The sequence below is a fragment of the Symphalangus syndactylus genome, chromosome 22, assembly GCF_028878055.3.
Source record: "Symphalangus syndactylus isolate Jambi chromosome 22, NHGRI_mSymSyn1-v2.1_pri, whole genome shotgun sequence".
Lineage (NCBI taxonomy): Eukaryota > Metazoa > Chordata > Mammalia > Primates > Hylobatidae > Symphalangus > Symphalangus syndactylus.
Window position 1 is genome coordinate 55,343,814 of NC_072444.2, and position 26,837 is coordinate 55,370,650.

At 36.9% G+C, this 26,837-nt stretch overlaps 1 protein-coding gene across 5 annotated transcripts in view; it reads right to left on the reverse strand.

The window, feature by feature from the left end:
- Window positions 1-26,837, reverse strand: part of DPP10 (dipeptidyl peptidase like 10) — a 1,432,672-nt gene that overhangs the window by 428,074 nt on the left and 977,761 nt on the right. Inside the window, exon 2 of one of the 5 annotated variants that reach the window (XM_055262573.2) lies at window positions 1,589-1,670. The exons of the other annotated variants lie outside the window; for them this stretch is intronic. Within the exon in view, the coding sequence (XP_055118548.1) occupies window positions 1,589-1,598 (10 nt within the window). The 5' untranslated portion in view covers window positions 1,599-1,670. The remainder of the gene's footprint in view (window positions 1-1,588; window positions 1,671-26,837) is intronic. 5 annotated transcript variants of the gene reach the window in all.

Genomic DNA, 26,837 nt, shown 5'->3' on the forward strand with positions numbered 1-26,837 from the left:
CAAGGTAGAGTACCCCTTAGTGCAGACTCAACACAATCCCTTTCTACAGACGATTAATCGTAATCTATTAGTCAGAATCTCAAATCTGTTAAATTGATCTTAGGAATAAATAAGCTGGCTTTTATCTTAGTGACTGGTACTAATGAAGTAAAGGTGAGGTCTTAAGTATTAGATGTATCAGCTACCTATGTTCCATCATTTAAACACATTTTTAATCATCCCATTGTATAAGTGAGTGTGCGTATGCATTTTAAGGTTCTCAATTTTAATTTATATTTATCCTTATCTATATACATTTTAAAAATACATCCTCCTAGACAAAAGAAATATAAAACTGAGGCAAACAAGAAGTAACAAAATGACTACAAAGCAATAATTGGATTCAACAGACTTCTAGGAGCCATGTCAATAGTTTCTCTTTATTTTTTTAAAAAATTTGTCTTCTTTTTTTTGTTTTCCTATCTGCTGATAACTTATCTTGACAGTACACCAAGGCAGAATAATATGTGGCAAAATTAATAACATTTTAGAAAATAATAAAATTAAATGTTTGAAAGTCATTAGGATATATTCTAATCCAATCATTATTTTATAATAAAAAAGTTCTGTACATTAGTAAGTATTTTCAGGAAAAATAGTAAGTTCTGGCTTACTGCAAAAACTACTGCCATACAAAGCTTCTATTTTACATATAATAATGCTACTTTAAAAAATATTGAGAAGTAAAAACATTTGGTTACACTTGGAACTGTTTTTAACAATACTGGATGCTGACTCCTTTGTTTGTCTTTGTAAGGGGTATTTCTTGTCATAATGTCTTATTACTTGACTAGCTATGGTTCTGATCAGGTTGGAGGAAAGTTTATACAGAGTCCAACAGAGACTGTGGCTCCATAGATTCCAACAACAATTCTGGTAAAATGCTGAAGGATCAGATCCTGAAGACAATCTTCCCTGGAAAGTGCTGGTATTTGATAGTTGTACCTGAGGAGTTTGGCATAACCATGAATGCAATTTATAGACTTTCTCCTTATAAAATCAGCTTTTGCCAAAGATAAACCCATAAAAGTTAAGAATAGAAAAAAAATAGCAAATAGAACAGACACTATGTAAGGTATTCTTGCTGATGAAGACAGTCATACTCAAACTAAGCAATTGTAGCTTTCAAATACCGTGTTTCAGTTACTATCAGACAACAGTCCCACAAGGTAATACTGATTCACTGTACATTGAGACTTTATGATATTTTTGTCATTAAATGCTCCTTTTATAATCTATGATGTCCAGGGTTTAAGTAAAACTTTTCTTAACTCATTTTAGCACAACCTTTTTCTTAGTTTTCTCTGCTACTGTTCCAGGCAAAGCCCTTCTTTTCCTCATTTGTCAGTTCTTTCCTCAGCAGAAATTTTCCGCAGACAGAAACAGCTCTCTCTATACACAAAGAAAACATTCACTTAAAAGATCTGACTATGTTTTATTTACACATATGCTATAAAACATGGCTTTGTCATTAGAATTTTAAATTAGCATTTAAAATATCTTCTTATGCTACTTCCTTAAATAATAGTTATCTAATAAGAAAACGTACCATAGAGCATCTCTGTTCAATAGTCTTTCTAGCCACATTTGGCTTTGAGTACTTCAGATGTGGCTAGTGTAAACTGAAATATCTGTAAGCAAAAATTATAAACCTCTTTTAAAGAAGACAAAACAAATCATGAGTAATTCTTATATTCGTTACATGATGAAACGTTAACATTTATACTTGGTTAACTAGATTATTTTATTAAAACTAAGTATACTTGTTTTACATTAAATATATTAAATATGTTATATTAAATTTTTATATCATATTAAAATTATTTTCCTGTTTTATTTTTTCAATGTTGCCACTAGACTATTTAAATGTCATATTCACAATTGTGGTTCACAGTGTATTTCAGTTGGACAGTGATGCTTTAGAGAAAATGCAGCTAAGATAATTCAAGACTATGGCCAGACTTTGTAAGGAAGTCACATTTGAAGGGATTTCATTTCATTGAGGGATAAAATGAAATCCCTTCGAATGTGAATCCCTTATGTAGTTATTAAAAAGTTTTCCATATGTGTAAATGAATCTGAGCAAAACCTCAAAACACTGAGAAACTCATGGGGACATGGACAAATTTATATAGTTTTATTTCATCCTTAAATTAACCCACAATATCTAAACTGACATTATTGGATATGATTTTTTTCTCTTTGCTATCAATTCAATTTTATTTAATGGATTAAAAATATATTTTAATAAAGTAAATTAGAAATATAAAATGTGATTATTCAATGAAATATATCAAGTTATTCTTTTATTTGCAAGGACAGAATGAAAGTCATGGGCAAACAAAATCTATGGGTAGAACTTTCATCATTTGCAATTTCAGCCTTCCAATAATCTTTGCTTATCTTGAGTAAATAATTTTGTCTTTTGCTCAGCCAAAGAATGATGCATGTTCTTGTCGCAAAGAGATACGCTACTGGCATAGCCACACAGACTTCTTACCTAAACTGTCAGGCTAAGAAAATGCCCAGATACAAATAACTTCTCAAACTTCCCAGGTTGAAACAAATAGCCAATACTAAAAATGTATTCTTGGAGAGAAAAAAACTAATTCAAACTCCAGAGTTCTATGTTGCCTTTGCTATAAATATCGGTATAACAATTTATGACATTAGGAAGTGTCCATTCTGCCTCTCAGAGTGAATGATCTTTGGGAGAATTGATTTCACTTCACAGTAACAGAACTCATTAAACAGCTTTGCATCAACAATTTTCTCTCTCGAATCCATTTGAGTTTGTTAAAGAATCTCCCACAGTGGCTTGCCGCGGAGCAGTCACTTTTCATCTTCTACAAGAATCAAACCTAGTGAGTTGTAGGCCTTATTTATATTACATTGTCTATTAAGGGCATTTGAGAGGTGGAGATGCTGCTTTTAAACTTGTTTAGAGACAGAAGGAAAGTTTCAAATAGAAAATAGTCCCCAGATTTGACATCCTTGCTTTTTTTTTTTTTTTTTTTTTTGAGATGGAGTCTCACTCTGTCGCCAGGCTGTAGTGCAGTGGAGCAATCTCGGCTCACTGCAACCTCTGCTTCCTGGGTTCAAATGATTCCCCTGCCTCAGCCTCCTAAGTAGCTGAGACTAAAGGCACATGCCACCATGGCCAGTTAATTTTTGTACATTTAGTAGAGACAGGGTTTCACCATGTTGGCCAGGATGGTCTCGATCTCTTGACTTCGTGATCCGCCTGCCTTGGCTTCTCAAAGTGCTGGGGTTACAGACATGAGCCACCACGCCTGGCCACATTTTTATAGGTATAAAAAATATTATGAATTTATATTCATTTCGTCCCTCATGGAATTCCTTCCTGTTTTTATACTATTTTCCTAAGTCTAATAGATTCAAATTAATATAAATAAACTGATGTTGCAGAAGATCATTTTCAGGTTTGACACTCCAGGAATATAAGCAGGTAGAAAGTTCTTAGTAGTAAGAACACGGTAAGAATTTTTTAATTTGCTGAGCATACATTTATTTGTTTCCACCCATGTTCCATTCATAGTCCCATAGGATATTTACAACCACTGAACATGGCAGCTGAGGAAGATTTTATAATATTAAACAATTCATATTACTCACATATTTGTATATTTCTGGACCTAGACATACCATGTGTGAAGGGTAATACCAATTATTTGCACTGGCATATAGTTTGACACTGAACACATGGTAGAGATTTAATATATAATTGGTGAATTAAAAGCAATTGAGAAAGATGGGGAAAAAGAGAAGTAAAAAATAAAAATACGGCCACTACACTACAGGGTAGAAAGCTTGCCTTCTGGAATAGAGGCTGCAGCAGCCCTGTGTTTGCATTGCTTCCAATTTCAGGGAGAAAGATTATGAAATATATCTCACTAACAATAAAATTGTATATTTCTAGATTCTATTCCCATCTACTCTAGTGAAATCCTGGTGTCTTCTGAGTCATTTCTTAGTCATTGGATATTTTTTTGAGGATCTGATATTTCTTATGCCTGTCTTTACTGCAATCTCTAAACATAAATTGTGAAGATTTCATGGACACTTATCTCTTCCCCCAGTCAATACCCTTGTGATTTCCTAGGCCTGTCTTTACTTTAATCTCTTAATCCTGTCATCTTGTAAGCCAAGGAAGATGTATGTCACCTCAGGACCTTTGATAATTACATTAACTGCACAAATTGTAGTGCATGTGTGTTTGAACAAATATGAAATCTGGGCACCTTGAAAAAAGAATAGGATAACAACAATTGTTCAGGGAAGAAGAGAGATAATCTTAAACTCTGACCGCCAGTGAGCCAGGCAGAACAGAGCCATATTTCTCTTCTTTCAAAAGCAAATGGGAGAAATATCACTGAATTCTTTTTCTCAGCAAGGAACATCCCTGGGAAAGAGAATACGCACCTGGGGGTATAGGCCTATAAACGGCCCCCCTAGGTGTGTCTGTCTCTTATGGTCGAGGCTGTAGGGGTGAAATAGACCCCAGTCTCTCATAGCACGCCCAGGCTTATTAGGAAGAGGAAATTCTTGCCTAATAAATTTTTGGTCAGACCAATTGCTCTCAAAACCCTGTCTCCTGATAAGATGTTATCAATGACAATGGTGCCTGAAACTTCATTAGCAATTTTAATTTTGCCCAGGTCCTGTGGTCCTGTGATCTCGCCCTGCCTCCACTTGCCTTGTGATATTCTATTGCCTTGTGAAGTATTTATTAATGTCTGTGACCCACACCTATTTGCACACTCCCTCCCCTTTTGAAAATCCCTAATAAAAACTTGCTGATTTTTGCGGCTTGTGGGGCATCACGGAACCTACCAACATGTGATGTCTCCCCCACACACCCAGCTTTAAAATTTCTCTCTTTTGTACTCTGTCCCTTTATTTCTCAAGCCGGCCGATGCTTAAGGAAAATAGAAAAGAACCTACGTGAATATCGGGGCAGGTTCCCCAATATCATAAGACATTAAATAGTGATTATCAAAGTGATACTCTGATACTCAGATGTAGAGCCTCACAGGAACTCCAGAGGGAGAATGCATGATTAGCAGGACAGGATTTGGGTTAACCAAGTTCTAGACCGAAATATTTCATAAAAATATCAAAGCCTCATCTTTACCTCTAATAATTTACTTTTGGCACTTTATATAAAGTGTATTAACTGGAATCAAAAATATTTCCATAACACATTTTTTCCCTCAGTTAAGGATAATGTTAAGTCATCTATGGATATATACAATTGCAAGGAGAGAGTTCCAGAACCTTGAGGTGAATACTCAACCAATTCCCACATTATTAATATACTACTTAAATAAGTAGTGCCCTATTTCTAATTTTAAATATCACCAGGAGACATTTTAATGGTTTTAGATATTTTTAAAATATATTTTAGTTCTTTCTTTTCTGTGGCATTCAAGCAGCTTACACAGTTTTGGGGTAAAATTGATTCATCTTATTTAAGTCATCAGGAATAGAAAGAGAGTGCTTATTTTTAAATAAGTGTTTAAAAACTTACTTTAATAAATTGGGCACTCTGCTAAATTGGGTAAAGCATTTGATATCAGTTGGATATTTTGTCCCCTCCAAGTCTCATGTTGAAATGTGATCCCCAGTGTTGGAGGTGGAGCTTTGTGGGAGGTGTTTGGGTCATGAATGGCTTGGTGCCTTACCTGCAGTAAAGAGTGAGTCCTCCACTCTACTAGCTCATTAGAAATCAGGTTATAAAATAATCTTGGGCCTCTCTCCCCTCTCTCTCTTGCTCTCTCTCTTGCTGTATGACATGCCTGCTCACCTTTTCCTTCTGCCATGATTGAAAACTTTCTGAGACCTCACCAGATGCAGATGCTGACACCATGCTTCTTGTACAGTCTGCAGAACCAGGATCCAAGGCTTCCCTGACATCTGTGTTCTGATGAATCCAAGAATGTATTTCTCTTGCCTGGATTCCTCTCTTGATATTTAGATGTGTGCATTTAACAGGCTATTTGAAATTTCCCTAGATGTCTAGTAGGCATCTAAAACTTAATATGTTGTGATGGTCAATTTACATGTCAACTTAGCTAGGTTATGGCATCCAGTTGTTCGGTCAAACACTAGATGTTGCTGTCAAGGTACTTTTTAGATGTCATTAACATTTCAATCAGTAGACTTTGGTAAAAACAAATTACCCTTCATATTGTTTGTAGACTTCATCCAATTATTAGAAGGCCTTAATACAAAAGACTGAGGTTCACTGAAGATGAATGAATACTGCCCCCAGACTGCCTTCAGACTACAAAATGAACTCTTGTCAGAATTTCCAGCCTGTTGGCCTGCTTTGCAAATTTTATTTTTTATTTTTTAATTGTTTATACTTATTAGCTTTTTTAATTAATTAATTATTTTTTCTCTGTGTGTGAGACAGGATCTCACTCTGTCACCTAGGCTGGAATGCAGTGTTTGTAATCAGAGCTCACTGCAGCCTCAACCTCCTGGGCTCAAGTGATCCTCCTTCCTCAGACTCCCAAGTAGCTGGGACCACAGACACATACCACCATGCCCAGCTAATTAAAAAAAATAAATTTGAGATGAGGTCTAGGTGTGTTGCCTAGCCTGGTCTTGAGCTCCTGGGCTCAAGCAATCCTCCTGCCTCAGCTTCCCAAAGTGCCAGAATTACAGGTGTGAGCCAATGTACCTGGCTTGCTCTGCAAATTTTAGATTTGTTCATCCTAACAAATCCTTGAGCCATTTTTTAAAACAGTCGCTCTCTCTCTCTCAGTCTCTCACTCTTCACTCTCTTTCTCCACCTTTCACTACTTCTCTCTCTGTGTATATACCCTATTGGTTCTACTTATCTGAAGAACCCTGATTAATACATACATCAATAAATAAATTCTTGACCTTTCTTCACAACTTGCTCCTCCCAGGCCTTCCAATCTTAGTAGGTAATACATTCTCCTTTTTAGCTGGCCAGACCAAAAACAATGACAACCAAAAAATGAGTCATCCTTGAATCCTCTATTTCTCTTGCACACATCACATCCAATCTATCAAGAAATGCTCTCAACTCTGCCTTTGAAATGATTTATATTCTGACTACCTCTCTTCACACTACTGACTTTCAGCTGGATTTCTGAAGTTGATTTCTTACATAAACCTTAACTCTGTAAATTATATTTAGCTTAACCTCAAAGCCAACCCACACATATTGGGGAAACAATTGAGGAATTCCCATTAGGGCAACAATACCCATTGCTACAACTATTATTCTGGAGGTAATGATCCACACATGTAGATGAGAGAAATAAATCCGACAGAGAAAAGTTCAAACGTAGTGGTATATAAATAGACTAATGGCATGATTGCACACTTGGAAAAGACAAATGTTTTAACTGAAAAATTAACATAAACTACCATGGGCACAGTATAGGAGAAGAAGTGAGGTATCATAAATTCATAGGCAGCATACAGTTGAAGAGACTAAGACTAAGGCACCTGGAACCAGGCTATCTAGATTGATCTAGGCTTTGATACTTATTAGCTGTGATTTTGGAAAAACTTGATCTCCTTTTGCCTCTTTTTTTCTTATATCTAAAGTGGGGTGACATCCATAGCTACATCATAGTGCTGTAATAAGAATCAAAAGAGTTAATATGTGTTAAGTTCTGGGACTACTGCTTTCGTATAAAATAGTTTACTATGACAACTATGTTGTTATTATAACATTTATTGTTAATATTGAATTATTACCAACATGTATATAAGATAATCCCTTTCTAAACTGCAAATTATTTTCTAATTTCCTCCAAATTGAGTTTTTTCCTCATCCCTACAGTAACAATATCCTTTAGAAAGAAGTCGACATCATTTTCTAAGAGCTAAAAGAGGTGACATTTTTTACATTATTTGGGGGGTTTCCATTCAGTGACTTTGTATGTTTTCTAGTGGTACCTTGGCAACTTGTAATACACAACACATAGTAATTAATATTGGAAGAACTGCTTCTATATTGGGGAGCTCTGGCACATCTGTAACAAGGGCCATTTAAATTCAAAAATATGTACCTGAATCTAACATCCATTCTTCACGAAAAGTCTAACAGTAAGATTATATCAGTCTTATATGCCAGATATGAATAGAAATAACAGAATTTGACTCCCTATATATAAGTTACAGAACACATCTCTGAAATATTATAAAATAAAAAGACCCATAGGATATCACCAGGCAGCGATAACACAGCAAGGGGTATGCTCGCCTCTGGCACCGTCCCTTGACTTGAACAGTCTTCTCAGGTCTGAATTCTATTAATCTTCTCAGAAATTTCAATCTCTTTATATAAACTGCTATTCCTGAAACTGGAACGCAGCCTCATAACTGATCTGACTCCCACAAAAACCTTTGAGTTTTCAGTGTGCAGAAATGGTTTCTTATGTTTATCTCTTATGAGATCAGAACTAGTGAAATGCTTGTCACATGAAAAGTGCACAAATAAACTGTGATTTAATTGAGTTCTTGTTTAATTAATTGATTAATGGAATATTGAGTATCTGAATATCTAAGGAAGATTTTCCTAGCTCCTCCTCTTCAGTATAAGCTTAAGTTAGTATTTAAGTACTTGATGCCAGGAATGGAAAAGACAGAGAAATCCTACAGAATATATGGCCTAGGGTTTTGCAGAATGTACTAATAATTTTTCATGCACCTGCTTTGGCTAGACTTAGTCATGCTTTCAATATTGCTTATCCACCTGCATTAACTACCCACAGAGGAAGCTACTAATTTATAGCTGAGTCATTTCTACTTGAAAGAGGAATCAAACCTGTATTAGCAACTGATCAGAATATAGGAAGGAATACTCCGACTAACCCTTCTGTGAAATCCCAAAGTATACTCAATGTCACACCAGGAAACCAATAAGTGTGGATTTGCTTTTGCATTTTATCAACCTTGAATCTACCTTGTTACTTATCTGCGTGACTTGGCTAAGAAAAATGTCCGCTTGACAGCCATTGGGGTAGCCATTCCATGACAACTTTTCTGCAGTGCATCTTAATTGCAAACAGCAAAATATAATTTCAAGTATTGAAGGACACCCTGTAGTCTAATTACCTTGGTATTCTGAGAAGATAGAGTAATCAAAAATGACTTCAAGTTTACTGTTTTGCTTTCAAATTTGTGTACTGATTATTTTTGGAGCTCTACAAAAGAAACAGTGCAACTCCAGAATTAGATTACTATATAAAAAATTTCATGTAAATATTCTCAAATATTTTGCCCATTAAAATAAACATGAATGTATATGTATATATATACATATATATATGAGCAAATCAGGTATAAAGACAGATCTATCTACATAATCTATTTTTCCACTGATATAAAGCCAAGAATCATAGTTTTACATATACATATGTAAATTCCACTTATGGCAGACATGCATATATGTCATCCAAATGGCAAGTACAAAAACAGGCAAAACCCTCATTTTATACATTAGCACAAAATTAAAGGAAGGTCATATATTTGAGAACTGCAGTTGATAGAAATCTTGCTAAAGAAAAGTGCAATTAAGTTTCTAACCCTGTGCACTTGGCAAGCTTTCCCATGTCCAGCTTTTGGCATTGAGCCTTTAATGGACCTTTTAATTAACAGAGACCTTGTTACTTCCCACTTTCAGTTTACCTACGATCATATACAAAAGGATGGACTTTAGAGGCTATCTCTTTAGAAACAACTATTGATATAGGATTGATGCACATGGGCATGAATGCATACTTGTGATAGATACAGAAGCAGCTGTGAGTGGAAATGTCTGATCTGTAATGGGGCCAGAAATTTTCCAGCAGGGCTAGGACTTGAACTGATCATATAGGCAGGGACCAAAACCAAATAATCATAAACAATGAAATTGGCCAAAGCACAGCCAGATAAACAGGTGCTGAGACAGAATGATAATACGCAGAAAGAAAGATTCAGACCAGTTAGGAAGGCAAGAGGAGAAATTTGAGCAGAATGAAATACTTACCTTACCAGGAAAACCGGCTAGTAAGGGTAAAATCACAATAGGATCACAGTTTGCAGCATAAGTGATAGTTAAAGAATAGAATAAGGCAGAAGTAATGCTAAGATCTAGATAATGACGAAGCCTTCTGATGGCTCAAATTTAATCTCGGCAATAGCACTTCAGAGAGCCCTCTCTACATCTTAACAAATATGGTTTCTCCGTGGAAATCTAGATATTGGGGTCAATAGCAATGCTTACCTTCCAAGCCTTTTCCTGGAGATAGTATACCATCTTGAGACTTGACTTGGCAAATAGTAGCTCTGCAGTTGGCTTTTGATGCATGAATTGTGCAAAGTATTCCAGAGATCAGCATTTTCCCTTTGGATTTTTCTTTCTTTGTTTCGACTTTGTAAATATTCACATCTGAATATTCACAAAGGCAAAGCTAATTTCACATTATTTTCTTTGGACAAATCTTGGCAGAGTGCCAGGTACAACTTCAGATATATTACTGAATTCTATTTGCTGGTACATACATATCACTCTCAAAATGTTTCAAAAATGAATGCCATTTGATGGTGCACATTAGTCTAAAAAATACATATCTGTCTCATAAAAATATATACTGTAGAAATAAAAGCTTGTCTGAAAACACATAATAGACTTCTTTGATATATTTTACAGCATATATTTGTATTCATTTAAATAATATTAATTGATTTCCTACTACGTGTCAAAAACAATATTCAGTGTTGGGATAACAGATGATGGAAAATGTGCCTCCCTCAGAGCGAGGCGGAAACTAGCCAGAAAACTAGTATCCGGCTGGAAATTAGAAGATAAACATCTAGACTCAGCTCTGTCCCGAACACTTTTTTGTAATCTTGGCAAGTCACTCTACTTGTCTTGAAAATACATTTATTCATCTCTATAATAATAGTGAGACAAAATTATTTCTAAAGCCTGTTTGAGTTTCAAATAAGATTCTGAAATCTAATCCTAAATAGGTACAATTTGAGGGATAGAAATTACATGTTTTTATTAACATCCAGGTAGCCCCTAGATAAACCTGGCATGAATCAGGTTTGTATTAAGAGAAGGCAGAAGCTAAAGGCTCTTCCTCAGAATTAAAGGCTTATCTTTAACACCTTCAACCACTGAATCAGACACATATATCAAATTTCTTAGGCTCTAGTCAGAATGTCAACGATATCAGTTATGTCAGAGAGAACCAAGTAGAAAAAAAAATTACTGAGAGAAGATGTAGAATTGCCTTCCTTAGATAAAGTCAAATGGTTAAAAACACAGGCAGCTGAAATTAAACTTGACCACTAGTATCTCAAACTCTCCACCATCCATAACTGGCCCTGAGTTGAGACATAGGGTAGAAATTTATATCTGGCTTTGACTCGGAAACTAGGCTTTTAACAGTTGCCTAAATGTGAGGTCTGGAAAACTGTTATTTTTGCTTGCCTAATCAGCATTTCATTCATAAAGCAACAGATGCTGCAGCTTTTGCAGAGTCATGATGATAAACAAAGGAAAATCTAGTTAAATCAAGCTAGTGATTTTTTAAAATTTTAGGTACTTTTTAAAAATGTGAACATATTGTCCTGATCACAAAAGTAACATTTTTTTTTAATTGCAGAGCATTAAAAGTAGAGAAAATATAAAGAAATCTAATTTACACAAACCTCACTACTTGGAGATAACCTACCCTCATGCTTCACTACTGTGGAGCGGCTGCCACTATTTTCTGACTTTGATTTTCACTTCCCTTAATTTCATGGATTTTACTGATTCAAGGTGTTTGTTTGCTTCCATTTTGCTGTTTCTATTTGCATGTTTTCCACATGCTTTACCTTTCAACACCTTAGGAAAAAGTAACTGAACACTTGGCCTTCACCATTTAGTAGAGAAACCTGTAGGGCAGAGCTTTTGGGCCAGACTTCTTGCTAATCTCCTGGTCAGACTACAGAAGACAACTGCTTCCTCTTCCTCAGATGGACTTCTCCAGTCCGATTAGCTGTGTTCAGGATGGGAGGTCTCCAGGGCATGGTGCTGGGTGGTCTTTAGGTCAAGAATCCCAAATCCCACAGAAAATGGGATTTGACCATTATACTTAATGTTAGACAGCTCAGAACAGGGAAATCACATGTGGTAGAACACTTGATAATATTAGTATTTAAAGGGGAATTACTTATATATAAACACAAATAAATAAATCAATAATCAGGAGTACTCAATTGTGCCCTGGTAGATGAGAGGCCCTCTACTGAATGCCCCTAATAATACAATGGAAGCACCCATCTATTATGTATACACTCAGTAAGCAGCCAAATCCCAGGGTTAGAAAATTCATCTTACCTCTCAGTAAGAGTTAAAGGTCTTGTTTCTCTCAAATGACACCGAAAAAACGTGTGAAGAAAAATACATTAAGTAAACAAGGATGAATAATCCTAAACACATACACTCAACTGAGTAGATCAGAAATAACTTAGTCCTGTGCCAAGGTGAGTTCCTGAGTCACTCATAGTTATTATAAAGGAAACAAAGTTTATCACATGCAACTGTATTCCAATCCTGGAATAATAATGCTGCAAGAATTCAGATGAAAATGAAAAGTCTCACTGTGAAGAATTCACAACAAATTTAAATTTCGATGAACCTTCGAGTAGACACCTGTATTTACAGTGTTTTTTTTTTGTTCTTCAATATCTGCTCTTTTTAGTAAAATTGCCTAAAATTGATGTATTCTCCATTAATCTAGAATTTATATCTTAAAAAATGGGTGGTAAAAAGTTATATAAATATTATATCATGATCCAATTTAATTTTTTCCTGTGTAAGAGTAAAATATGTATAGGTAGTCATTTGATCAATGCAGGTAGCAGCCATCTATAGACAGTTAATTAAATATGAACAGAGTTGCCACACAGGCGCTTCTCTCCTCTCCCTCATCAATCCCTCATCAACCTCTTTTAGCTGCAATTATGTGTGCTTAGCAATTAAATTTGGAAGTTAGATTAAGTTTTTTTTTTTTTTTTTTGGAGGAAAATACCATTTCCCCTTAAATCATTTTAATCTTTAAAACCTAGTACCATGCATGGTTCACAGTAGTTGTTCAGGTAAATGTGTGGTAAGCATTAATAAATGTCTGAAAAGCAATGGCTATAACTGCAATTGCTTTCTTAAAAAGTAAACACCAGATGGAAAATGAATAAACTAGCAAAAATTATACTGTTAAGAAACAGAGAGAATCATGGTGGAACATGAGAACCAAAACCATCCACCCCCACACAGCGTACTGTCCACATTTTCATGATTTAACCACTCCACTACATGTGTGTCAACATGACTTTATAATTGCAGGAAACTTGCCCAAGAAGCTAATAGTTGCAAATAACTTTTCATTCCAGGAACTTCCTGAAAATCTTATTTTGATAAAGATCAAATTGTTCAGCTCTTCAATAGAAGGCATAAAATGACAGCTTACTCCCCAAGTCTTCCTAAGGCTTCTCAGAATGTTCACCTTGCCACCTCAACCAAATGTAAATCATTAAAATCCTTGCTTCTCCCTAATGAAACTCTCTCATAAAAGAACTTCTTTAAATCATATTCCAAAGCTTCATAAATATCCCAATTTTCCCTCCCCCTTTCAAGACTTTACTAAGACCTTATCAAGGTAATATAGTCCTTGACCAAGATGCAAATACACACAATTTTTTTTCCCAATAAACCAGTTGTTCTACAGTTTTGAGCAGCCATCATTCAACAATGGACGGAATTAAAGTGAGTGTTTTCTTTTTTTTCTCTTTTTTTTTTTGAGACAGAGTCCTGCTCTGTTGCCAAGACTGAAGTGCAGTGGAGCAATCTCGGCTCACTGCAACTTCTGCCTGCCCGGTTCAAGCAATTCTCCTGTCTCAGCCTCCTGAGTAGCTGAGACTACAGGCATGCACCACCATGCCTGGCTAATGTTTTATATTTTTAGTAAAGACAGGGTTTCACCATGCTGGCCAGGCTGGTCTCGAACCCCTGACCTCATGATCCACCCGCCACCTCAGCCTCCCAAAGTGCTGGGATTACAGGCATGAGCTACTGCGCCCAGCCCCTAAAGTGAGTCTTTTCTACATATATTTATTTTTTATACTACAGCTCTTGATATTTTAACCACAGAAAAGTTTTACAAATTAAAAAATGTAACTAAAAAGTGAAAATATTTAAAAATGAAAGACAAATCAGTATAATTTTATATCAAAATGTCAATACAAGTGATATAGAATTATTAAAATGACGTTTAAATTACTATAAGAATTATCTTATGTGATTTTAATTATTATTATTTTAATAGTTTTTAGGGAACAGGTGGTTTTGGTTACATGGGTAAGTTGTTTAGTGGTGATTTAGGAGATTTTGGTGCACACATCACCTCAGCAGTGTAAACTGCACATAATGTGTAGTCTTTCATCCCTCACCTTCCTCCCACACTTCTCGAGTCCTCAAAGTCCATTGTATCACTCTTTTTTTATTTTTCCTTCAACTTTTAAGTTCCAGGTGCATGTGCAGGTTTGTTACATAGGTTAACGTGTGCCATGGCGGTTTGCTGCAAAGATCAACTCATCATCTGGATATTCAGCCAAAATCCATTAGGTATTCTTCCTCATGCTCTCCCCTTCACACCTAAACAGGCCCCAGTATGTGTTGTTCCCCTCCCTGTGTCCATGCGTTCTTATCGTTCAGCTCCCACTTATAACTGAGAACATGGGTGCTTGGTTTTTGTTCCTGCATTAGTCTGCTGAGGATAATGGCTTCCAGCTCCATCCATGTCCCTGCAAAGGGTGTGATCTGATTCCTTTTTATGGGTGCATAGTATTCTATGATGTATATGTATTACATTTTCTTAATCCAGTCTATCATTGATGGGCATTTGAGTTGATTTCATGTCTTTGCTATTGTGAATAGTGCTGCAATGAACATATGCATGCATGTATCTTTATAACAGAATAACTTATATTCCTTTGGATATATACCCAGATTCCCTATTTAATCAATGGGGCTGGGAGATCTGGCTAGCTATATGCAGAAAATTGAAAGTGGATTCCTTCCTTATACCTTATATAAAAATTAACCCAAGATGAATTGAAGACTTAAATGTAAAACCCAAAACATTATATCATTCTTACGCCTTTGCATCCACATAGATTAGCTCCTGCTTATATGTGAGAACATATGATGTTTAGTTTTCCGTTCCTGAGTTACTTCACTTAGAATAATGGTCTCCATTTCCATCCAGGTTGCTGTGAATGTTATTATTTTGTTTATTTTTATGGCTTAGTAGTATTCCATGGTATATATACATACCACATTTCTTTATCCACTTGTTGGTCGAAGGACATTTAGGGTGGTTCCACATTTTTGCAACTGCAAATTGTGCTGCTATAAACATGTGCATGCATGTGTGTTTTTCATTTAATGATGGTTTTTCCTCTTGGTAGATACGCAATAGTGGGATTGCTGGATCAAATGGTAGATCTATTTTTAGTTCTTTAAAGAATCTCTATACTGTTTTCCATAGTGGGTATACTAGTTTACATTTCCACTAGCAGTGTAAAAGCATTCCCGATTCACAAGATCTATGCCAGTGTCTATTATTTTTTTATTTTTAAATTATGGCCATTCTTACAGAAGTAACTTGGTATTGCATGTGGTTTTGCTTTGCATTTCCCTAATCATTAGTGATGTTGAGCAATTTTCACTTTTGTTGGCCATTTGTATATGCTGTTTGTATGTGATCTTTAGTAAAGTGACTTCAAAAATTTTGTCAGTTTTACACTTTTGTCTCCTAATAATTCATTTTTTTGAAACAGATCTCAATATTTTATGTTGAGTTTGTTTTGGTAATTTGTGTCTTTCACAAATTTATCCATTTCACCTAGGTTTTTCACAGTTGTTGGAATAAAGTTGTTCATAATGTTCCCTTTATAGTCCTACATTATAAATTTCTACAGTTTCTATAGTGAGAATCCTTTTACATTACCAATTTGATCATTTGTTTCTTCTCTCATTATTTCTTGGTCAATCTAACTAAAAGTCTGTCAGTTTTTTTGTTTTCCTTCCTTTATCTTTAAAAACGGACAAGTTTTAGTTACTGGTTTTCTCCTTTTCTACTTTCTTTTTCATCCTTTTCACTCAGAGATTTACTATTTATTTACTTCTAATTACTTTGGATTTGATCTGTGTGTCTTTAGTTTTTTGAGAGAATCTTACATTGTTAACATTAAATTTTTTATGTTTTTTAAAATTAAGGCTAAAAGCTATAGTTCTCACTAAGCACTAGCATACCTACATTCCATCAGCTTTTCAATTTTGTGTTTCCATCTTCATTCATATGTTTTTTTAATATCTCTCAAAAGGTTGTCTTAGACCAATGGGCTTATAACTTTATGATTAATTTTCAAATTTTGAAGATTTTCCAACGATTCATTTTGTTGTTGATTCCTAATAGAATTGTATTGGGACCAGAGAATATACTTTATATGATTTCAGTCCTTTCATATCTATTGAGACATTTGTTAATGCTTAGCATATGGTCCCTTTGAGAGTGTTCCACGTATGCCTGAAAGTAATGTTTATTTTATAGTTGTGTAAAATATTTTATAGATGTCAACTAGATCCAGTTGGTTGATAGTGATAGAGACAGGAAGCAGCCAAGGGTCCCACAGTAAAAGCCCACCTTCAAGACTAAAACAGCCTGAAGGCTGAAAAACTGGGCTGCCCATCCCAGATGAAGCCTGCCCTTTTCCCAACTGCTTTTTTCTGAATAATGTCCGCCTGCGCACTGGGAGATTGGGGTGGAGCCTCAGGAAGTCTGCACCATTTGCAGGGCAGAGGAGCCTGGCCTTTCCTGTTCCTGGGAAAGTTCCTGTTCCTGTCGAAGTTTACTGACAGCAGGGGAGATAGGGCATATGTGGGTAAGAGCAGAAACTCCTATCACCTAAGTCCTCCCGTTAACACGGGTGAAAGCCACTTTAACACCCCTGGATGGCACCCTGTCATGGTCACCGAGACTAGGAGATACAAGAATGGAGGAAAGAAAGAGGAATGCTTCATCGTCCCTCCCTCACGTACCGCATGCATTTGCTAGAAAGAGAAAGGAACCAGGGACGCTTGCTCCTCTCATTCTAGATGAGTAGCCATTCATGTTCAGTCTGTACCCCTTTTGAATGCATCCTAAATCCCTAGGAATTCTTTGAAAAAAAAATGCCTATGTTTTTTTTTTCCTTTTTCCTCCTCTGTCCTCTCTTCACTGATAGGTAATTCTGTGTCCATACTCTTGGACACTCCCGTCATATGCATCCTCCAAACTGGGAAGAGTTAATTTCACAAACCTTAAACTGGTTGGCTTAGGACTGGGCTTAAGGGAAGGGAACCCAGAAGCCTAACATGCTGGCGAAAAGGTAAAAGTTTGTTTTGTTTTGTTTTGTTTTTACCAGTAGGCTTTCGGCCTCTCTCTCCCTGTACAAACTTGTAAAAGACCTCGGGTTTTTGAGCTGTCCTCACCCACCACTTGTTTCATTTTGATACATGTTTTCTTATAACCTGGTTTGTCCCTTCTCTCCTTCAGGCCAGCAAACTCCAAATGGTCATGTAACCGGAGCCTTGGACAATGGCCCCTTTTGCCAGGAACCCTTAGGTTGGCCTCTGAGGGAGATCTAACTGCCATTTTCCCAAAGCAGCGCCCCCATCAGCAGGAAGCAGTTAAGACTGGTCTTCGTCTTTATCCTTATCCTTATTTTAATGGCAGTTAGATGTACTCCTTTAGAGGGGGAATGATAGAGACAGGAGGCAGCCAAGGGTCCTCTGGTCACACCCTGCCTGAGGCTGAAGGCTGAAACAGCCTGAAGGCTGAAAAACTGACTGCCTGTCCCAGATGAAGTCTTCCCTTTTCCCGACTGATTATTTCTGAATAATGCCCACCTGCGCACTGCGGGGACCAGGTGGAGGCTCAGGAAGTTTGCACTGTTTGCAGGGTGAAGGAGCCTGGCCTCTTCTGTTCCTGGGTAGTGACCTGGGATTCAATCTGTGAGGCTGAGGTCTGTTAACAGGAACCCCTCTCGCTTTGCTGAGAGGCTTTTTCCTTTTCATCCAATAAATTCCATTCCCCCCTCACTCTTCAAAGTGTCCACATGCCTAATATTTTCTGGTCGTGTGACAAGAACCTAGTTTTTTCTACAACAACAGTATTTTTCATGTTTATTATATCTTTACTTATTTAGTCTGTTCTTGCTCTATCAATTAAGGAAAGGGTGTTGAAATAACAATTACATTTGTTGAAACATCCTTTTCCATTTTTTCAATTTTGTCAGATTTTACTTCATATATTGTAAAGCTCTAGTGTTAAGTATTTATAATTGTTATCTTTTCCTTCTGTATTGACCTTTTTTTTTTTTTTTTTTTTTTGAGACGGAGTCTTGCTCTTTCGCCCAGGCTGGAGTGCAGTGGCACAATCTCGGCTCACTGCAAGCTCCGCGTCCTGGGTTCACGCCATTCTCCTGCCTCAGCCTCTCCGAGTAGCTGGGACTACAGGCGCCCGCCACCACGCCCGGCTAATTTTTTGTATTTTTTAGTAGAGACGGGGTTTCACCGTGGTCTCGATCTCCTGACCTTGTGATCCGCCCGCCTCGGCCTCCCAAAGTGCTGGGATTACAAGCGTGAGCCACCGCGCCTGGCCTGTATTGACCTTTTTTAAATTAAAATATCCTTCTTTATAACTAGTAATATACCTTAGTTTAAAATATATTTTTGTCTAATTTTAATATGGCTGCTCTCTCTTTTTTTTTTTTTTTTTTTGAGACGGAGTCTCGCTCTGTCGCCCAGGCTGGAGTGCAGTGGCGCAATCTCGGCTCACTGCAAGCTCCGCCTCCCGGGTTCACGCCATTCTCCTGCCTCAGCCTCCCGAGTAGCTGGGACTACAGGCGCCCGCCACCACGCTCGGCTAATTTTTTTGTATTTTTAATAGAGACGGGGTTTCACCGTGGTCTCGATCTCCTGACCTCGTGATCCGCCCGCCTCAGCCTGCCAAAGTGCTGGGATTACAAGCGTGAGCCACCGCGCCCGGCTCTAACTCTCTTATGATTATGATTGTATGGTGTAGATTTTTAAATCAAGTTACTTATAACCTATTTCTATATTTCAATCTAAAGTTAGTCTCATCTCTTATAGACAGCACATAGTCATATCTTTCTCTTCTAACCAAGTTAGTTACCATATCCATCACCTCCCTTACCCATCATTTAAGTGGAATACTATTCTATTATAAATAGCATTTCTGTATGTGGAGCATTAAGGATAATATAATGAGGGCTCAAAAGAAGACAAGAAAGACTAACATATGTTTAAAACTTCTTAGAGATTGGTTAAGTTGTCATGACCAGAATGTTGACAGAAATATTAACAGTAAAAGCCATTCAGATGAGACCTCAGATGGAAATGAGGACTATCTTACTGGGAACTGGTGTAAAGGCCATCTTTGTTAGACATTAGCAGACAACTTGGTCATATTGTGTCCCTGTCCTAGGGCTCTGTGGACATTTCTAAGCAGCAAATGTTCAGGCAGCTGCCTGGTTACTTCTAACTGCTAGTGAACTGCTAGAAAGAAGGGAAGTAGAGGGAAAAGATTGGGAAAATTTATTGCTTGACCATGTGGTAGAGAATAAAACTGTTTTCAGAAGAAAAACCAAGGGTGTGGTGCAGCAACCTTTCACTAAATAGATTAATGTGAAGAGAACACAGCCAGAGGCCATTTATCAGGACAATGGGAAAAAGACCCTAAAGGCATTTCAAAGATCTTCCAGGCTGTTTTTCCTATCTTAGGCCCAGAGGTCTCCAAGGGTGGAATCATTTTCGGGGGATAGGCCTCAAGCACACTCCTCAGGATTCTCTGCTCCATGCAACCCAGCTGCTCTGGCTGCTCCAGCCAGGGTTCAAGTGATCCCAGGTACAGCTCATGCCGCAGCTTCAAAAGGCAAAAGCAGTAAGCCTTGGCAATATCCACATCCATATGGTGCTAATTCTGCATGCAGGCAGAATGCAAGAGTGGAGGAGGTGCAGCAGCCTCCAACTAGATTTCAAAGCTTTTGTCAAACTGCCTAGGAGCTCAGGCAGAAATCTGTCACAGTGGCAGAGTCAGCACAGAGAGTCTTCTCTAGAATGCCCAGTGGAACCATGGGAGCAGGGCCGGCTCCCTCTGGACTCCAGACCCACAGAAGTCATCAGCAACATGCAACATCAGCCTAGGAAATCTGCAGGTGCCAGCATGCAACCCCAATCCATGACAGTAGCCACATGGGCTACACCCAGCAAAGTCTTGGAGATGGGCCTGTCCAAGGTCTTGATGCCCCTCCTCTACCCCAGTGTGTCCAGGAAAAGGTACATGAAGTAAAAGAGTATTCTGAGCTTTAAGATTTAATGTCTACCCTGCTGGGCTTCAGGCTTACTTTGGGCTGATTTTTCTTTTTTGCCTCTCTCTCCCTTTTGGAATGAGAATACTTATCTTATTCCAGTTCCACCATTGTATTTAGAAAATAAACAAATTTATTTTTTATTTTACAGGCTTATAGCTGGAAGGACTTTGCCTTGAGTCCCAGATGAAACTTTGGACTTTAGACTTTTGCCTTGGTGCTAGAATAAGTTAAGATTTTGGTACTACTGAAATGGGTTGACAACATTTTGTGAGTACATGAGTTATAGGGGGAGCCAGGGATAGAATGCTGTGATTTGAATGTGGTTTATTCCTACCAAAACTCATGTTGAACCATGTGCCCCAATGTGGCACTGTTGGGAGGTAGTGGCTTTAAAAGGAAAATAGGTCATTAAGATGGATTCATGTCTTTCTTTTGAGATTGGGTTGATTATTTTAGGAATGGAATAATTCTTGAAAGAATAGATTGTTATAAAGTAAAGTTGTCTCTCCCATTTGGCCTTTCTTTTGTGTGCCTGCTTCCCCTTCCATTTCTCTGCCATGTCGTGATGAAGTAAAAGTCCCTCACCAGATGCTGATCAAATGTGGCTTCCCAATGTTGCACTTTTCCAGCCTCCACAATGCTGAACCAAAATAAACGTCTTTCTTTTTAAAATAAATTACCCAGTCTCAGGTATTCTATAATAGCAACACAGAACAGATGAAGACAGGTACCATAGACATTTTCACAATATCAATTTTTCTAATCCATGAACATGGCATATCTTTCCATTGATTTGTATTACCCTGAGTTTCTTTCTTCAGTGTTTATAGTTTTCAATATATAAGTTGATATAGTTTGGATGTTGTCCCCACCTAAATCTCCTGTTGAACTGTAGTCCCTAGTGTTGGAGATGGGGCCTGGTTAGAGGTGATTGAATTATGGGAACAGATTTCTCATGAGTAGGACCATCCCTTTTATACTGTCCTTGCAATAGTGACTTTTTTCATGAGATCTGGACATTTAAAAGTGTGTGGTACCTCCCCCTTCTGCTGCTTCGATCATGTGACATTCTTGCTCCCCCTTTGCCTTCCACCATGATTGTAAGTTTTCTGAGCCCCCCCCCAAAAGCAAGCAGATGCCAGCATCATGCTTCATGTACAGCCTTTAGAAGCATGAACCCATTAAACCTCTTTTCCTTATAAATTACCCAGTCTAATGTATTTTTTATAGCAATGTGGGAATGGTCTAATACTCAGGTATTTTACAATTAAATTTACACCTATATATTTAACTTTTTTATTGCTATTGTAAATGAGATTTTTTTTAAAATTTCCTTTTAAGATAGCCCATTATTGCAATATAGAAAAGCTACTGATTTTTGCACATTAATTTTGAATGCTGCAACTTTAGTGCATTCATTCTAATAGATTTTTTATGATGTCTTTAAGGTGTTTTACACATAAGATCATCTTATCAACAAAGAGAAACAATTTCACTTTTTTCTCTCCTATTAGTATGCCTTTTATTTTGTTTTATTGCCTCTTTGCTCTGGCTCTGATTTCTAGTACTTTATCAAAGAGAAGTGGTGTGGCCAGGCATGGTGGCTCATGCCTGTAATCCTAGCACTTTGGGAGGCCAAAGCGGGTGGATCACTTGAGGTTAGGAGCTAGAAACCAGCATGGGCAACACAGTGAAACCCTATCTCTACTAAAAATACAAAAATTAGCTGGGTGTTCTGGCAGGTGCCTGTAGTCCCAGGTACTCTGGAGGCTGAGGCAGGAGAATCGCTGGAACCCGGGAGGCAGAGGTTGCAGTATGCTGAGATCATGCCACTGCATTCCAGCCTGGGCAACAAAGTAAGACTGTATCAAAAAAAAAAAAAAAAAAAAAAAAAGAGAAAGAAAAAGAAAAAAGAAAGAAAGAGAGAAGTAGTGAGAGTGAGCATCCTTGTCTTGTCCCTGATCTTACAGGAAATGCTTTCAACTAGCCACTGTTAAGAATAATACTAGCTATGGGTTTGTCATATATTGTGTTGAAGTACATTTTTTTCCATATATTTAATCATTGAGAATTTTTATAAGAAAAGGATGCTGAGTTTTATTAAATGCTTTTTCTGCATCTTTTCATATTTTTTTCATTTTGTTAAAGTAGTGCATCACATTTATTGATTTGCATATTTTGAACCACCTTTGCATCCTAATAATAACTCTCACTTGGTTGTGAAAAATGATTCTTTTAATGTGTTCTTGAATTGGGTTTGCTAATATTTTTGTTGAGGATTTTAAAAATGTATCTTTATCAATGATATTGCCATATATATATACACATACATATATATATATATATATATATATATATTTTTTTTTTTTTTTTTTTTTTTTCTTGTAGTGTCCTTGTCTGCCTTTGGTGTTGTGGTAATCAGTTCAGGATGTAAAATGAGTTTGGAATCATTGTTTATACTTCAGTTTTTCTGAATGGTTTGAGAATGGGTATTATCTCTTCTTTAAATGTTTAGTAGAATTTAGCAGTGAAGCTGTCCAGTCCTGGGCTTTTCCTTAGTGAAGACTTTTTTTTTTTTAACTGATTCAATCTCTGTGTTCATTATTGCTCTGTTCAGTTTTCTATTTCTTCATGTTTGTTTTCAAAGCTTTCATGTGTCCAGGAATTTATCCATTTATTCTAAGTTATCCAATGTACTGGTGTGTAATTGTTCATAGTAGTTTCTTATGATTCTTCATATTTTAGTGGTGTAAATTGTGATGCCTCGCCTTTCATTTCTGATTTTGTTTACTGAATAACCTCTCTTTTGTAATTAGTAAGTCTAGTTAAGGGTCTATTATTTTTTTAAAGCTGCTCCTAAATGCTGTTTTTTGCCAACTGACCCCAGATGGTCCACCCCTGCTTGTACTCCCATTGTTTCCTGTGGGACAAAATAGGAACGAGCCTTCTGTGAAGAATGCCTGAATGATGGGAAAACTGAAGATTTGCTTCCACCTAACTTTCCCAACTGTAGAAACTGTGGGTCCAGGAGAATTCTCTGTGTTTGGCACTGCGTTGGCCTAGAGAAAGGGCAATGAGGTGCAACATCTGAGGTCTTAATATTTGATTTCCATTTTTCTTTGTTCTGAAGTCCAAGGGTCTAAGGCAAGTCTTAGCCTCACTCCTGAGTTCTGGGACATTTAGGATGGTATACTTCCTGTGTTGGTGTTGGATTTCTATAGGGAGAGTGAAGCCCAAGAATCTTACTCCACCATTTTGCTGATGTCACTCCTTCAATATTTTGAAAATATTTACAGTAGATGTTTTGAATTTTTTTTCTGCTAAACACAATATCTGGTCCCATGTAGTGTCAATATCTATTGACTCAATACTCTTTTGAGTATTGGTCACACTTTCATGTTTCTTTGGATATCACATAATTTGTGGTTGAAAATTTAATATATTAGAAAATGTATTATACCAACTCTGGAATACATTTTATATTTCTGTGTATGTGTGTTAAAATTAGCTGTGATGTGTAGCCCAGCCACTGATACTCTACTTAATTTTATTTTACCATTACTATTGTATTTTTATGCCTTGTTTTCTAGGAATACCTCCCTGCGACTATTTATCCATTCATTTATTTTTAGAGGCAGGGTGTCACAATGTCACCCAGGCTGGAGTGTGATAGCTTGATCATAGCTCACTGTAATCTCAAATTCCTGAGCTCAAGTGACCTTCCCACTTCAACCTCCCAAGTAATTATAGGACTACAGGCACACACCATTAGCCCAGATACATTTTTAAAAAATGTTCTTGTAGAGAAAAGACTTCGCTATGTTACCCAGGCTGGTCTAAAACTCCTGGCCTCAAATGATCCTCCCAGTTTAGCCTCCCAAAGCTCAGGGATTATAGGAAGGAGCCTGGCCCTCCAGTATGTCTTCATGGTTTAGTGATCACCCAATTATTTGGATAGAGGATGTACTCAAAGGCTTTGTTTCCATAAGGTGTCTACCCACTTCACATTTATTGGTGAGTGGTTTGGAAAACACACTTAAAGTTGAAATAAGTCCTCAAGTTTTCCTCAGCTTCTATTTCTCAAATCCCTCTCAGTTCTCCCTAACAGCCAGTGATATGCAAGACCTTATCTCAGACCTTCTATGGCTGGCTCATTTTCAGAGTCTCTTGGCTAACTTTCTTGCTGGTCCATTGCTCACCCAACAAGGACCTCTGTGTGCTAATAAAAATGTTTTTCCCAGTTGTTCCCACCTAAGTACTCACCTTTAGCTGGCAAAGCCATAGGTTTTCACTTGCTACTCTAAACTGAGGAAGTTCCCCATGCATAGCCTCAAAACTGTTGGTTTTCAATGCCAGCTGTTACCAATACTACTCTTGCTGACTCTATTGAGGCTGGGAGTGAAGATGGCAGCAACCTGGAAAGAAGGCCACAGATACTCCTCTAACTTGCAACTCTTGCATTTATTTTAAAAGTAAATTTTATTAACCTGTTTTCTACTTTTTGTTGACATATGTGCCTTGAAATATTGTTTCTATTTTTTTCCAATATTACACAGATGGTCCCTGTTACTAGGGTTCAACATACACATTTTCACTCTACAGTGGGTTTATCTGAATGTAACCCTATCATAAGTCAGGAAGCATCTGGACTTACAATCTCTCAACCTACAACTTTTGACATTATGGTGGGTATAAGGGTATTAAACATGTTTTAACTTAAGATTTTTTTTTTATACTTATGGTGAGATATCATGATTGTAAGTCTAGAAGCATCTATACTTGCTTTTTGGAGAGAATGTGACAACATCTCCATGCTGCCAAAACTGGAAGTCCATTATAAATTAATTTTTTAAATAGGCGAATTTAATTCTATTTCCCTAAAAAAATTAAATCTGAAATACATTTACTTGCTAGCATTCATTCACTTCTTTCCATTCACAGTTGATTTGGTAAATTCAGCCATGATATGGTTTGGATCTGTATTCCTGCCCAAATCTCATGTCGAATTGTAATCCCAGTGCTGGAGGTGGGGCCTGGTGGGAGGTGATTGGTTCATGGGGGTGGTCCTTCATGAATGACTTAGCACCTAGCACCGTCTTCTTGGTGCTGTTCTCATGATAATGAGTGAGTGATTCACCATGAGATCCAATTTCAAAGGGTGTAGCACCTCTCCCCGTCTCTTGCTCCTGCTCCAGCCATATGAGATGTCCCACTCCCTTTTTACCTTCCACCATGATTGGAGGCTTCGTGAGACCTCCCCAGAAGCAGAAGCTGCTATGCTTCCTGTACAGCCTGAAGAACCATAAGCCAATTAAACCTTTTTTTCTTTATAAATTATCCCACCTCAGATATTTCCTTATAGCAAAGCAAGTACAAGCTAATACAAGCCAGTAAAGAGAACCACTAGAATTTTTATAAAACACTTAGAAGCAGTTCAGTAAAGAGAACCATCAGAATTTTTATAAAATACTTGGAAGAAGTTGTGATGAAATAAAAATTTTCTTTCTTCTCTTTAAGTTACATTTAAATTAAAAGTAAAACTATATCTAAATGGGACTTTAAGCATATAAATTAATATATTACAAAGTCCATCAATAAAAGATAAAGAAATGCATTAAACTAAAATGCAATGGGTAGTGTGGGGGTTGATTCTAAAGCAAAACTAATTTTTTAATAATTCAGGCTAAAAATGTTCCTTGACTTATTACAATTTTGAGATTATTTGGGCTGCAAATCAAGTAGCCTGAAAAGCAGATAATATTTTGAAATTATTCAAATAGTTTAGATAAATAATAAATGAGAAAGTTAAATAGTGTTGTCTGATCGCATTATAAAAAGCCTATCAAGAGTTTTGATCATAGTTTATATTATTATTATTGTGTGTTGTTGAATTGCATACATGGATTACAAAAAGAAACAAAAATAATTATCCACCCAATACTTTTCTTTTGTGTGTGTTATTTAAAATCACTAGGTCTCAGTTTCTTATCTGCAACATAGTTAAAATAAAGCACTTTTCTTCATGTTAGTAACAACGTAAGCACTCGGTAAATTGTAGTAATTATCAAAGATGATGGTACTAATAGTAGTAGTAATGAAACAAGAGGTGGTACCAATAGCAACAAAAAGTCACTGACACTGCCTCAGAATATTTAGTCAAATTATTTCATGCATAAGCAACAATACAAATCTATACATGAATAAGTGCTAAAGGGATAGAAAGCTGTAACTTTAAAAAAAAAAGTGCTTTCTATGTGACAGCAGCCATAGGAAAATTATACTGGGTTACTGAGGCAGGCTTGTCCCTTTGATTT